Source organism: Engystomops pustulosus, chromosome 7, assembly GCF_040894005.1.
Source record: "Engystomops pustulosus chromosome 7, aEngPut4.maternal, whole genome shotgun sequence".
NCBI classification, from domain to species: domain Eukaryota; kingdom Metazoa; phylum Chordata; class Amphibia; order Anura; family Leptodactylidae; genus Engystomops; species Engystomops pustulosus.
This window is the reverse complement of record NC_092417.1, coordinates 68722482-68736523: the sequence shown is the minus strand read 5'-3', so window position 1 is coordinate 68736523 and position 14042 is coordinate 68722482. Positions and strand designations below refer to the sequence as shown.

At 41.2% G+C, this 14042-nt stretch overlaps 1 protein-coding gene across 4 annotated transcripts in view; it reads left to right on the top strand.

Moving 5' to 3' along the window:
• Positions 1 to 12059, top strand: part of PPP4R4 (protein phosphatase 4 regulatory subunit 4) — an 82934-nt gene extending 70875 nt beyond the window's left edge. For 2 of the 4 annotated variants that reach the window (XM_072116282.1, XM_072116279.1), the window contains exons 17-26: positions 783 to 927; positions 1150 to 1191; positions 2572 to 2658; positions 2991 to 3065; positions 5658 to 5727; positions 6359 to 6439; positions 8701 to 8797; positions 9381 to 9433; positions 9637 to 9781; positions 11226 to 12059. In XM_072116282.1, the coding sequence (XP_071972383.1) occupies positions 783 to 927; positions 1150 to 1191; positions 2572 to 2658; positions 2991 to 3065; positions 5658 to 5727; positions 6359 to 6439; positions 8701 to 8797; positions 9381 to 9433; positions 9637 to 9781; positions 11226 to 11250 (820 nt within the window). In that variant the 3' untranslated portion in view covers positions 11251 to 12059. The remainder of the gene's footprint in view (positions 1 to 782; positions 928 to 1149; positions 1192 to 2571; positions 2659 to 2990; positions 3066 to 5657; positions 5728 to 6358; positions 6440 to 8700; positions 8798 to 9380; positions 9434 to 9636; positions 9782 to 11225) is intronic. The other 2 variants (XM_072116280.1, XM_072116281.1) reach the window with 2 other exon arrangements.
• Positions 12060 to 14042: the final 1983 nt, after the last annotated feature.

Sequence of the window (14042 nt, the reverse complement as noted above, 5' to 3'; positions counted from 1 at the left end):
AACTGTGCAACTACTGAGCAAGTAAGGATCACTCAGCTTGTATTACTTTGCTTGTACTGTATTACTCTGCCTATTTATTTCTGTGCGACTAAGCTGCAAAACCAGCACAAACCATGATCAGGTGTCGGGCTGTTTTGGGGACAAACAAGCCATATTTTTCAACTGCTGGACAACCACTAAAAAAAAAAACCTAACATCAAAATTTAAGCATAATAAACCAAGGACATTTTATTCATAGATTCAGGCACTGTAATCCTCTCACATCTGTTATTAATGGCCTCCTTCCTTCTAAAATCAACTTTTATAATTATGATAATGAACCAGAAAGGGCAACGCCATGCTGCACATTTACAGGCTGTTACATTATGAGGGAGCACGTCCTCCCTCCCTCTCCCTATGTGCATGCTGAAATTACAGGTATTGAAGGAGGAGACTAAGATTTGCTGTTGCAGTATTACAGCCTGTGAAACGAGCACAGACGGCTTCTGTAACACACCCATAGCCCTTTAGGCTCATTAGCGTAATTTTAAAAGTTGATTTTAGAATGAAGGAGGCCATGGATAACAAATATAAGAAGATTACCACAGTCACAGTGCCTGGATCTATGAGTAAGTGTCCCTGGTTTATCATGCTGGATTTAGTTGTTAGATTTCCATTCAGCTTGTAGTTAGTTGTTTCAGCACATTAGGATGAGTGTTAGTTACACAGGGTCAGTAAATGTTTCTCACAGGTGACATGCTGGAATCCATTGAATATATAAACATTTGAGTTATCTTCCACAGAATGAAGGTTTGTAACATGTTGCCAAAGCTGAAGTCCACACTAAAGCTGCCGGCAGATAAACATTTGCTGCAACAACTGGAATTGTGCGTCAGAAAATTGCTATGTCAGGAAAAAGACAAAGATGTGCTGGCCGTGGTTAAGCGGGTGAGTAACAATTGGGGCTCGCATTGCAGCACAACAGCATATTTTACAACTTTGTCATAATCCACATTCAAGACCTCTGCTTGCTGTCAGTAGAAAGACACATTCATAGTTTACAGTAAATATTTATAGATGTGCAGGACATGTAGCAGCAATCAAAATGGAAAACTTCACGTATGAGACCATAGGTTATATCTGCATATTACATTGGTGTTTTTTTTTCAGACTGTACTGGAACTGGATCGGATGGAGATATCTATGGATGCAGTAAGTACTTGTGAAGCACTTCCTACTTTGTATCCTCCATACAACAATAATTGGTACCTGATTGTCAGATTGGACTGATTTTAAAACTGCAGTACATACACTCAGGGCTGTTTGCTTGCCTGCCAAACTATTGGAGTAGAGGGCGACCTATGGTCAGTGGAGCCCATGGCATTGACTTACCGACTCCTTCTTATGACATTTTAGTTACTACAACCATTTCAGAGTTTAAAGGAAAGCAAACAGCAATTTTGACCATACAAAGCTGAAGACAATGTAAGGCCGCATTCACACGACCGTATGGGGGGTGTATGTACGGCCACAAGGTTGGGGCCTTACATATGTCCCCTATTGAAAGCAATGGCCCACACTGTAGCCATGTGGGCATACGTCAGTGTAAATGCAGCCTTAGATAGCGGAAAAGTGAGCTGTACAGCCATAAGTTTGTGTGTTGAGTTGCAGCAAAAGGACCAAAAATAATATTACATTTTATATTCCAGCAGTGTAGCTGGACGTGAAGTACTACAGTGCACTGGTGTGTATGATGTCTTCAAAGAGTACAGCAGAACCCCTCCCCCTCAGTAACTGCTGTAGTATTCAAACAGAAGCCTGCTACAATATTGACTCCTAGCAGAGGGGAGGAGATCTCACACACCAGTGCACCAAAGCACTCACAGCCCTGCTGCTACTAACAACACAATCATAGGTTTGGTTACACAGATAACATGATCACATGGTTATAATCGTTGTACTTCACTGCAATAACTCTGTCAGCAGTTTTGTATGATCAACACTGCTGACAATTCCCTTCAATCATACAGATAGTTGTTTTTAGCAACAAAGAAACCCAACTGGTACAATCCACATAATGGGTGCTCTCAGTACTTTATAATGTATCAGTTGGATTTTACAGCACAGACTTTCATTGTATCTGTTAGCTAATAATAATGTTGCAGGAGGTGCAACATCTAAGCTTAGCGCTTTTTTAGACTTAGGCCATGAATACACAGTCTCACTCACAGGGCCGCACTCACTCTTTCGGCTACAGGCTGGCTGGTCTCTGTACACCTTTAGGTGGGTCAGTCGCTTACTTTTACTGATCCTCTCAGATTCTCCCTTCGCCGGGGCGGCTCTCCCTTAATCTCTGTGACCAGTAGTTACTATGTAGTTTCTCCTTGTGTGTTATGGTCACTACAAGCTTTTACCCTATTACACAGTTCAGCAGCTTTAGCACATCTCATTTGCGGTGTACAACTAAGCATCACCTTCTCACGGCAGTCAGGTCGTGTGTCCTATACTACTTGTCCTCGCGCCATTTGCCCCTACTTATCTCTCTCTATTGTCACATGGCATACGTGTGCACTTGTATTTATGCTGTTGCAGGTCCACGTCAGGACTCTGTGTGGGGTTGTGTTAGTGTGCACACCATGTGACCCAGCCAGCCTAGCCCTGCAACCAACGCCCATAAAGGTACAGTGTACATAATACATCTTACATGTGCGTGTCACATAATAAAAGGGGGGCTGCTCGCCCTACTGGCCACCCACAAAAAGGCCTACATTACTCTGCATAATGGACACCACAGAATATATAACAGTTGTATTATACCACTTAGACACCCAGACTGTAAAATGGGCACCCTAATAAAAGCAACAGGCCCAACAGTCACATTAATCCTCAGCTCAGACACATCAGGTTTCATCCCTCTCACAGGCTGCCGGCTGTAGGGTTGGTGCCCAGCCTGCAGTGTATAAGACCGTTCTCCAGTACTGATAACACTTTTATCACTTACTTTTATATAGTACCAGAAACGTTTCTTTGAAAAGGATTTACTGGACCAAGAGAAAGAAAGAGAAGAGCATCTGCTGCTGGAGATGGTGAGATATTGGGGATGTGAAAGCAATATTTTGGAGAGTGAGGTGTATAACTACAATGCTAGTTTATTTTTAAATCAACAATTGATTGTATAAAAGGACATCTACCTCTAGGATGAAGGATTGTAAACCAAGTACACTGACATACTGGTATGTCCCCCCTCTGGCAGGATCTGATCTTCTTTTAGCTACTTCTGATCTGATCTTCTTTAAAAAAAAAAGCTTTCAAAATTATGCAAAGGAGCCTGAGGTGCCCTGGGCTTAATAGGTGTTAATGGAGCCTGGAGCCCCTTAGGCTCATTTGCATTATTTTTAAAGCATTTTTTTCTTAAAAACAAGGGCATATGAAGCTTCAAGAAGAGCAGCTACTGCCAGAGGGGGCACACACCAGTATGTCAGCGTACATGGCTGTACAAAGGGCATTTGGAGATACAGCACATAAACAGTGGTCTCGCAGGACCCCGCATAAAAGAGAAAACTACAGAGTACAGCGTACAGTTATAGAGTGTGCATACTCGGACCACGACCGTAGCCAGATCATCTCCACGGCAAAGAAAAAAAAAGAACTTGTAGAAACGTGATGCATGTCATACATGTGCAGCGTGTGCCGTTCAATATTCTCTGCTTCACCTGCTCTATAAGCTGTTTCCTGCAGGTAGGACACTATGTACAATATTCTCAGCTTCTCCTGCAGTTAGGACACTTAGGGGAACCTGTATCTTTATTTCTGCTGGGGTTTTTTTCTTAAATTTTTGGGACTTTTGCAAGTACACCTTGGTCTACACTATGGTCTGCAGTATGCCTTATGTATCTTTTTTTCCAGATGACCTGTGCAATATTTGCCTTATGTACCATTTTTTCTCTATTTTTGCAACACACCTGGTCCATGGCAGATGCAGAGGAAGAATTGTGTGCACTGCTTGCCATGCAAGGGCATTGTACTGCGTATGGCAGGATATGGCATCAAATTTTGCATAAAAAGCTGCTGGGAATTTAAAGTTTTTTTAATTAACCATATATACTCACGTATAAGCCGAGTTTTGTAGCACATATGCTTATAAGCTATATGCTTTGGGCAGGGGCTGGATGGCTATATACTAGGGGGAAGGGGACTGACTAGCTATAAATTGGCTGTGACCAATGCATTTCCCACCCTAGGCTTAGCCTCGAGTCATTAGGTTTTCCCTGGTTTTTTGTGGCAAAATTAGGGGCCTCGGCTTATATTCGGGTCGGCATATACTCAAGTATATATACGGTATACATATTTGCTTTCACAGTTTATTGAAATGTATTGGTTACTTCTAAATTCAGCTTGCTTGAGATCATTTGTTTTGTGGCCCAATTACACATGTTTCTGTAAGTTCTAATTTTCAGGTTTCATAAATATCAATTTGCAGTTACACGTGGTGGTTACATTGCAGAAGCCCATGCATTTTACATGTAACAATGTGTTTGACTGCTTTGAAAGCATTTTCCTTATTTCTGGAAGTGTAAGTGGCTGTGAAAATATAAACACAGCTGCTTACACTTCCAGCAAAAGAAAAATGCTTTCAAGCCAGCCAAATGCATGGCAACATGCACATGCAAAAATATATTGCACACGCCACGTGTGACAGTGGATTTGAGACATTTGCAACAAAAGGTCTAAAAAAAAAAGCCTAAAAGCCAAAAGCCGCACCTATCAGGAATGGAAAAACTAAACATGTAAGGGTACATTCACACCGCGTATGCCCAATGGGCAGGCATACCGCCGTTCACTGGAGAGGAGGTGACCGCTCGCATAGAAAATAGCGGCGCACGACCACAGACAAGGGGAAAGATAGAGCGACAAATGTACAGCAACACACCGCCGCCGTGCCGCCATTGCTGTCTATGGGGACGTATACAGGGCCACAAATTTGCCACCGCATATACATCCCCAGAAGGGCGTCTGAATAAGCCCTAAAACAAGAAAAAAGACATGAACATACATGAACAAAAAAGACCTACCAAAAGTCTCAATTATACAAAAACAATGATATAAGCTACATTTCCCCTTAGATTTATTCTGCTCTGGTCCTCCTATGATGACACTGTATACATTTTGCTTGACTACTCATGCCCCATAGCGTGCAGCCTGCAGATAGGACAATATACAATCTGCTCAGCCTCTCTAATACAGATTACAGTGTTTTCATGGTGGCAATTTCTCTTTAAAGCGTAACAATCATTTGAGATACTGCTTGTGTGGTGGGCAGTGTTTTAAACATTTTTAATGCGAAATTTAGCTTAGTTTGTAAAGGCTGCAATGTTCCCTCTTGTAGAGATTGCATTCAAGCCTGTACTGTGTGTGTCTATGGAGGATAAATATGTGTTACATCCAATCTTCCTGTGTTTGTTTACACAGTGTGATGTTTAAAAATTATTCTCATAGCATTAAAAAAACACTTGTTAGACAGCTCTAGATTTTTTAAAATGCTGTGAGTTCCAGCTTCAACACAGGCCTGAGACTTTGCTAACAAGGACAAAATGACAGTGGAGACATCTTCTTTCCTGTCAATAAATCTTATTTCTTAATTTTGGACTTTGTTTTGTTACTATTTCATGTATTTTCAGGAACAAATTGAAAAAGAGAAGCAACAGAGTGAAGCCCGTTCCAGCAATGAGAAGAGTTATGAAAGGAAGCGTAAGTGTTTGCTCCAACTCCATGCTGGATGTATGTGACTGGCTGAAAAGATATCAGCTCATCCCTCCCTCGGGAATTCTCTTAGTTGAGAGGAATGAGCTGGAGGGGCGGCTGAACTGGATGGACATGAATCAAGCTGGACACAGCTCAGAGGAAAGACGATGGTCGGACTCACATGGGGTCATTTGCATAGATGAGGAGTCAACTTTACAAATGGACTGTGGAATGTTTCAGGCAAGGGATAGAAGTTTTCAAAGATATGTTCAGTTAGTATAAGCAAACTTGTAGGTTCTGCAGGTTTGGCCATTTCTTTTCATAGCCCACATTGCTCTCTTCTTACTGCAGAAAAGTTGCATATAGATGTAGATAAGGTGACTCTGCAACCTGTAAACTACAGTTGTGTCCCTTTAAAACATCATCTGCCATCTGTACTAAATCACTAAAATCACTGTCCAATAAAAGTAGCATCAACTATAATTTCTTGTTACCAATGTGGCTAGTATATGGGATCAGACTGTAGTGGGGGGCAGTACCCATGCACAGGAGTGAAGCTGTTTGTAGGAACCCAAAATAGGTTGAATATCTTGTGCCCCTGTAACAGTTGTCGATAACTTGTAACTTGTTGTTTTAGGCAGAGACAGTAAAACAGGATCTGCATTGCCGAAAAGTCTACCCACAGTGATTTCTGGAAGCTCATCAGGCACACAAACAGGTATGCGGTAACGCAAGTGGGTGTCTGGAATTTTGTATTCTATTAGATTCCCAGTTCTGAGATCAATGCAGGTTTTAAAGGGGTTGTCCTACTCTTTTGAAAATCGTGCAGGTGTACTCACTTCCTCCATCATTCCCTGTGTCCCGCACCGCACTCTGCTGAGCTTCTGTGCCGCTGCACGATTTTCAAAAGAGTCTCACAACCCCTTTAAGCAAACCTCTAATGGGTTGGCCACTTTACCTCAAGTTTTTTTTTTAATGTGTGTAAGGTAGGAAATTAGGTAAACACCTATTAACCCCTTCCCACACCATGACATTGGGGGAAAATCATGGTGAGCATGTATTTAGCGCACCATGACGTTCCCCAAAATCATGAAGATCACACGGGCTCAGAAGCAGAACCCTTACGATCCGTGCAGGAGGTCGGCTGTATGTGACAGCCTAGCCTCTGCACAAACAGCTAGGATCGCTGTGAAACATCACTCGATCACATAAAGGGGTTTCCCACCTCTCCATCCAGCAATGGGCGGCCCTGCATCGGATACGTGGGTGCTGAACATCTCCACAGCGACCCCGGGGTCCAATGAAAATCACCGTAACAACTTGTTCAATAAAATAAAATCATTACTGAACCTGTATGAACACCTTAAAAAAAACACACAGCAAACATTATGATTTTTGAGCATCCAACCAAAGCAAAAAACACCAAAAGTCATCAAAAAGTCACATTTACCCCTGAATGATAGCAATAAAAAGTACACGCAAAAAATAAGCCCTAAAACTGCTCAATCAACAGAATTTTTAAAAAGTTATACCGCTAAGTAGACAGCAGTGCAAAATCAAGGGATTTTTTCGATCCAAATTAGTATTGGCCCCCAAATATTTTGTTACTGCATTCTTTGAGGGGTCTAGTTTTCAAAATGGATCCACTCTTCAGAAGCCTTTACTGCCCCCATATTCAGCAAATGGTGTACAGCACCTTAAATCTGTTCCAGCAAGGTCCACCCTCCAAAAACATTGATGCTCCTTCCCTTCTGAGCACTGTAGTGCACCCCTATTGCAGTTTGTCATCACATGTGCACCCTTAAAGTAGTTTACATTAACATGTAGGGTATTCTCGTTCTCTTAACAAACTGCATAACAAAATCTGATATGTGTTTTCTAATTTCATCCTGCACGATCGTGTAAATTTTAGGACTAAATAATCATTTGAGTGTCAAAATTAAAAAATTCTAAATAGAACCTCCATTTTGTTTTAATTTTTGTGAGATGCTTAAAGGGTTAACAAGCTTAATGAAGGCTATTTTGAATAGTTTGACGGGTGCAGTTTTAAAAATGGGAGGCAATTTTTGGGGAGTTTCTGATAAATAGAACTTTGAAAACCCCTTTGAAGATAAATTGTCCTCTAAAAAAATTGAATCTGAAATTTACTTCAAAATTTGGAAAATTGTTGTTCGTACTGTAAGCCTCCTAAGGTCCCAACAAAATAAAATAAATTAACATCTAAAAAAAAGTTTGGTTAATGTTAATTAGCAACCAATTTGGGCCATTAGAATAACTGTATGATGAGCATGACATTTAGAAATCAGAAAATTGCTAATTTTTCAAAATTTTCACCAAATTTCCATTTTTGTAATAAATATATAAGTGCAATATATTTCAACTAAATATACCATGAATGTGAAGTACAGCATGTCATGAAAACACAACCTGAAGATAAACTCTGTAAGATAAAGCGTTCCAAAGTTATAACTGTATATTGTGACACTGGCAGATTTGAAAAATCGGGCCGCGTTATAAGGGTGAAAATGAGCTTAGTCCTTAAGGTTAATAGTTCTGCACTGTTTTCTTGATATGTAAAGTCAAGCCTCCTGTCTTTTACCTCATCATTCAGTCATCCCTGTCCATTCGTGTACATAATCAATCTACCTTTCTGGACCTTATTATAGTGATCATGAATTCAAGCCTAAGGTCCTGTAAGGGTGATTGGTCAAGGACAGTTCGGATCACAGAATACCCCATCTGTGGCTGTAATTTCTGAACAAGGGATTTGGACTTTACATATCAGGAAAGCGGAGCACAACCAATGTATATTGCTCAATGACCTAATGTCCTACTCTCCTTACTTCCACACATTACAAAAACATGAAGTAACATGAAGTCAACCCCTTTAAGTACATATCTAAGGAGCCTTCCAAAACACACATGCATGAGGTTACTGTTCTGTGGTTTTTGTAATCTGATGTCATTCTGTTTTAATAGTAAGCAGAGAAAGCAAAAAGAGTAAGCTGATCCGGAGCCAGTCATTCAGCAGCCAAGCCATCCATCCCAAACACGGCTCCCTTGAGAAAGGCACCAAGTAAGACCATACTATATTATCTATAGCATACCCAAGAGCACCATGACCCCTTCACTGCATAATCTAACCCTTCCATGCCTGCCACCGACAGTGTTGCATCAGGTACCACACTGAAAAGTTACACTGATGACTGGGTTTCTGGGGTGAGTGCCCAATCTACATTGATGGGCTGTCATGTGTATAAATGCATTTCAGGACAAATCCTTAAAGTGTTTCTTAAAGGGGTTACCCACTGGCCCACCCTTGGGTCAGGTCATGATGTATAGATCTTTAGAAGTCCAGTGGTACAGACTTCACTGAGATAATCTGCTTACAATATTTTTTGCATGGCGAAAGTTTCACTGCGCTGCTTGTACAGGTGCTCTTCGGTACTGTAATCCCATACAATGGGAGGCTATTGCAGTACAACTTGCCTCATGTGCACAATACCAATACCAGGAGTCATGCCTTCTAGGAGCAGCTGATCTCTGGGGGTCCTTACTGAGACCCTGAGACTACATATCAAGTTTAAAAATGTGGATAACCCCTCTGTAATATCTGTGCACTGACCACTAAAATGCAATTTTTTACATTTTTCTCCTAGCAAAAGTAATTCTGTGATTGGAGTTGGGAAAAATGTCCTCCTGCCATTTGTCGGTAAGTGGAGTTTTTACACCAGCGATTAAAGTGAGGCTCTGAAAATTGAATAGCAATTCCTTAATATTGTCTTTGCTACTAGAAACATTTCTGTAATAATCTGCAGGTTTGTGGGGTCTTCCACACTCCCTGCAGTATCAGATCCATGGGCGGCAATGACCCGATTCTTCACATTGCTGCATCTTGTCTTTGTTATCTTTCAGAAGATTCTCTTAAAATCAGGACTGGGAGTGCCAGTGCCTCTATGAGCTTCTCCAGTGCCACCACAATGTCATCCAGAGGTCCGGGAAACACAGGGGACCAGAAGACAAATAACAGCAAAGAGGTGCAATCAAGGAAGCTTAGCCTGTAAGTCATCATGAAATCAGTCAATGGCGACAATGCATTGTGCACTTAATGATTGGCTCACCCAAAACACAACATGCCAGAATTACTAAGAGGTGGCGTAGTTTTCAGCTATAACCGGCAACAGTCTTTTTCTGCTGGCTATAGTTAATATGACAGGCTAAGGGAGGGATGGCAAACTTTTTAGAGCCTGTGTGCCCTTACTTTAACCAAAAGCCACTTATTTATCGCAGAGGGGCCATGTTCGGACTATCATTGTAGCCTTTCTCCAGCCTTCCTGTGTAAAGGAAGAAGTATGGGGCCAGCAGAAGGAGCTCCAAAGATAACCGACCTTGTGCACACCTTCTTGCTCTTCCTGCAGACTCATAAGCCAAGGATGTGCAGGAAGATTCTTTGCACCCTGTCTGGTGAACTCTTTGCTGGGGAAATGGTTGGGGGTCCACAGATAGGGCTCCGGGTGCCAGAGGTGGCCATAGGTTCGCCACCACTGGGCTCAGGCATTGTGTGCTTTGTTCCACAAACAGCTGCTCACACTTTTTTTTTTAAGTGGGGCAAAAAGGCCTTGTATATACCCACAAGGCATGACACATAGGTCCCAATGCGTTCCTTGGTTCCCTACCATACTCCACTCCCTTAAGGCCGCTTGTGAGGTAATACAGTATAAGTTTTACCCAGATTGTTCCTTTAAGAATTGGTCCCTTTTTTGTCAGATTAGAGCTGCAAATAGTTTAATCGCCAATTCCTATCGTACTAAACACACTAATAGCTATTCCTTTATAACACTCAATAATAACAATCACTGTATAGAAACCTTATAGAACAGCTAGAGGCGACAGGAGCTTGCTAGGAGGGGCTGTATGATCTTTATTGATGTCACAAGCATGTGACTCATCAAACTTGCTGTCCTGTTTTGGCTTCAGTGCCCTAAGCTGATGTCACAACCTGGAAGTGCCCATCCACAACAGGGATAGCTAAATCTGATTATATATGAAATGTTAACTATACTAGATCAATCTCCGGCTAGGAAGAAGCCAGCAGCATGATACAGATATCATTGGAATTGTTGTGCTAACACTATTTTTTGTCAGTAACTTTACAGTTATGTATTAAAGGACTCTATGTTCTAGTAAGGTTCTAGGAATGCAATGAAAATTGAGTCATGCTCCACCCTTCAGGCCCTGCACCATGCATTATTTGATGAATTAGTTTTGACTGGAGTATTCCTTTAAGACTTCCTTAGACTATTGATCAGCAATGCTGCTAATTTTCAGGATGAGTGAATCCTGGAACATTTGTATCTGCACCCACTATCCAGGTACGATTGTATTGGATAGGTGGGGCTCTTTTTTTAGCAGACAGGTTTGCCACCCCCACCCAATAAGAGTTATGCTAAATGTATACTGTATCTTTAAATTGATTTTTCATTGTAACCTTTTTTTTTCTAAAGGAAAAACAGAAAACAAAAATCTTAGCTCCTGCATCTGATAAGAAGTAAACCAAAGAGTCACTGGCGCTCACCTCACAGAATGAAGCGGTGCTGGACCCCATGCTATACTAGTTCTTCGATCTATGCTGTGGCCAATCTGTATCCAGGGGAGAACTTGTGCGCCACAACATCATTACTGCACGATGGTCACATTTACTAACCAATAGCCATCCGGGACTGCTGCTTATCCCCTCCCCCATATAAGTGTCCCATAATCCTATTATCTTTATGGTAAAAAGCGCTATTTATTGGAGAGACTTCCTTAGGGTTACATTACCTGCTACAGGAGCTGAAGTTGCACATGCAAGAACGCAAACTCAGACCACGACTCGGGCAAAAATTTTTCTACTGTTCTCTATGTAAACCAGTTGTGTAAATACTTTGAGTTGATATTTTAGAGTATTTTAAATAGTTTTTTTTCTGCAGTGACAACTAGTTCTGTCTGTTACTACTGCTACTGTACCACGCTGCTCCCCCTGTGCCAGACACCTCTGCTTATATCACCGTGACTGATACACTTCACCCCCTGGGAGATGCCAATAACTTTACACTGTATGGAGCTATTGTCAGCTTCTTCTTTGTTTTGCGATAAAATAAGAAAATGTAAATTATCAAAGAAGTATTTTTATTCATTGTATAAAAATTCTAAAAAAAAACAAGAAAAGAAAAACAAAAAGTTGGTTGGGCCCCTGGATATTTTTACGTGTGCGCTTTTTACAAGGTCAATATGATTTAGTGAGTTCTGAGACAGCGCAATGCATGCATGACTACAAATAAACATGTTGCTAAAATCCATTAGGTCTGGGTAATTTAATTAAAAAAATGTGTTTGCCTTCTGAAACTATATTGGTCACTACATAAGGGGGCCCTGCTTCTACACTAAAGGTGGAAGGCCCGCATGTGTCTGTCAGCTACCAATACAAACTATTGAACTTCACTGCAGATTACCAAAGGAAAAAAAATATATATTAATGATGTATAACATGACTATTGTTCTGTAGGCCCCAATACACATAAGCAGTAGTATTTATGTTATGCTCTTCCATTAGAGAAGGATCCAATGGAAACCAAATACGGACGGTGAACGCAAGGGCTTCCATTCACCTACCATTTCCCATAAGTTTACATGTACCTATGCAAGAGGTGAACAGAAGGGCCTCCATTCACTTCATGCTTCCTTTACTTTAACTCCAAAAATGCACTATTTATTCCATTATATATAATAGAAGAGGGAAGGCAAGACGGAAGGGCAATAACTGTGGTGTGAGCCTAAGATAGCAGTGTATATGTTTATAGAGTTACCTAGTGTATAATCTGTATCTATCTTCTGGATACAGCTTGTTTTAATTATATGTGCTCCTTAAAGGAAATATAGGGGCAGATTTACTTACCCGGCCCAGTTGCGATCCAGTGGCGCGTTCTCTGACGCTGATTCGGGTTCTGCCAGGATTCACTAAGGTCATGCGCCCGATGTCCACCAGGCGTTGCTGCTGCATTGAAGTCCGCCGGAGTTCACCTTCTCCGTCTCGGTGTATGTGAGTGCTGTTCTTGCGACCCTTTTTTTTTTTTTAAATTCCACATTTTTTCCGAATCCGTCAGGTTTTCCGATGGCCACCTCCCCCCCCCCCCTCGATTTCTGTCACGTGGGGGTGGCGATGTGCCACAATCCGCTGGCGTGCGCCAAAATTTCGGGAAACCCGATGAAAATGCCCGATTCGGACCCTTAGTAAATGAGCCCCATAGACTTGTTATACCATTTACATAGGTTTAATACATCAAAAATAATTATGAAGCCTCTTTTCCAAAAAATAAAACCCTGTTCAACCTGGAATTTGCCTTATTTAACAGTGGTCACTAAGGCACTTCAATCTTGTACATACACATGTGATCTTATACAGGTTATACCCGGTGCTGTGATGTGCAATCACAATCGGGCACCTGCTCTACATCTTTACAATTGTGAAAACTTCAACCCTGGATATTTAACTTCTTGGATTCTATTTTTGACAGTAACAGTATTCTCTTTCAAGATATTGGGGTATCCCCAATCATACGTGATTATGGGGTGCCAATATCTTTATTTGGCAGCTTGAAGCCTAATAGTGTTCCCAACATCTACCATCTGTGAATGCACAAGGCATGGGTAAAAAGATGGCCTTTTAGTTTTTCATTGACAGCATAAAATAGTAACTTAAAGGGGTATTCTCGTCTGGGCATTCACATTCAGTCTCACTAATCTTCCATATATAAACATTTCTTCAATTGGGTGTTATTAAAAAAAATGTTCCTGTGTGAAGATAATTTCCTATAGCCATGTTGTCCCTTAGAAACGAGATAGCTTCCTCGGTTACGACCACGTCACATTTTGGCAGCGGTGGCCAGACATGCGCTATAGAGCCCTGCCTGACCACCAGGATTCAGCAATCATTACCACAGGACGGCTGTAGGATATGCAGTAGCTCCTAGACATTTCATATACAAAAACTTTTTGTTTCTTTGTGCAATCCCTCCAGCAGAGGTGGTCGTATCCAGGGAGGCAGTCTTGTTTCTAAGGGACCATATAACTACATTTATGAGAAATTATCTTCACACAGGAACATTTTTTTTTAATAACATCTAATTGAAGAAATGTTTGTATATGGCAGATTAATGAAACTGAATGTGAGTGCCCAGACGAGAATACCCCTTTAAGTGAGTGAACACTTTAAAGTACAAAAAATAAAATTCTTTTCAACTTTTAATTTTAAAAAAAGGGTTTTTTATTACACCACATGCTAG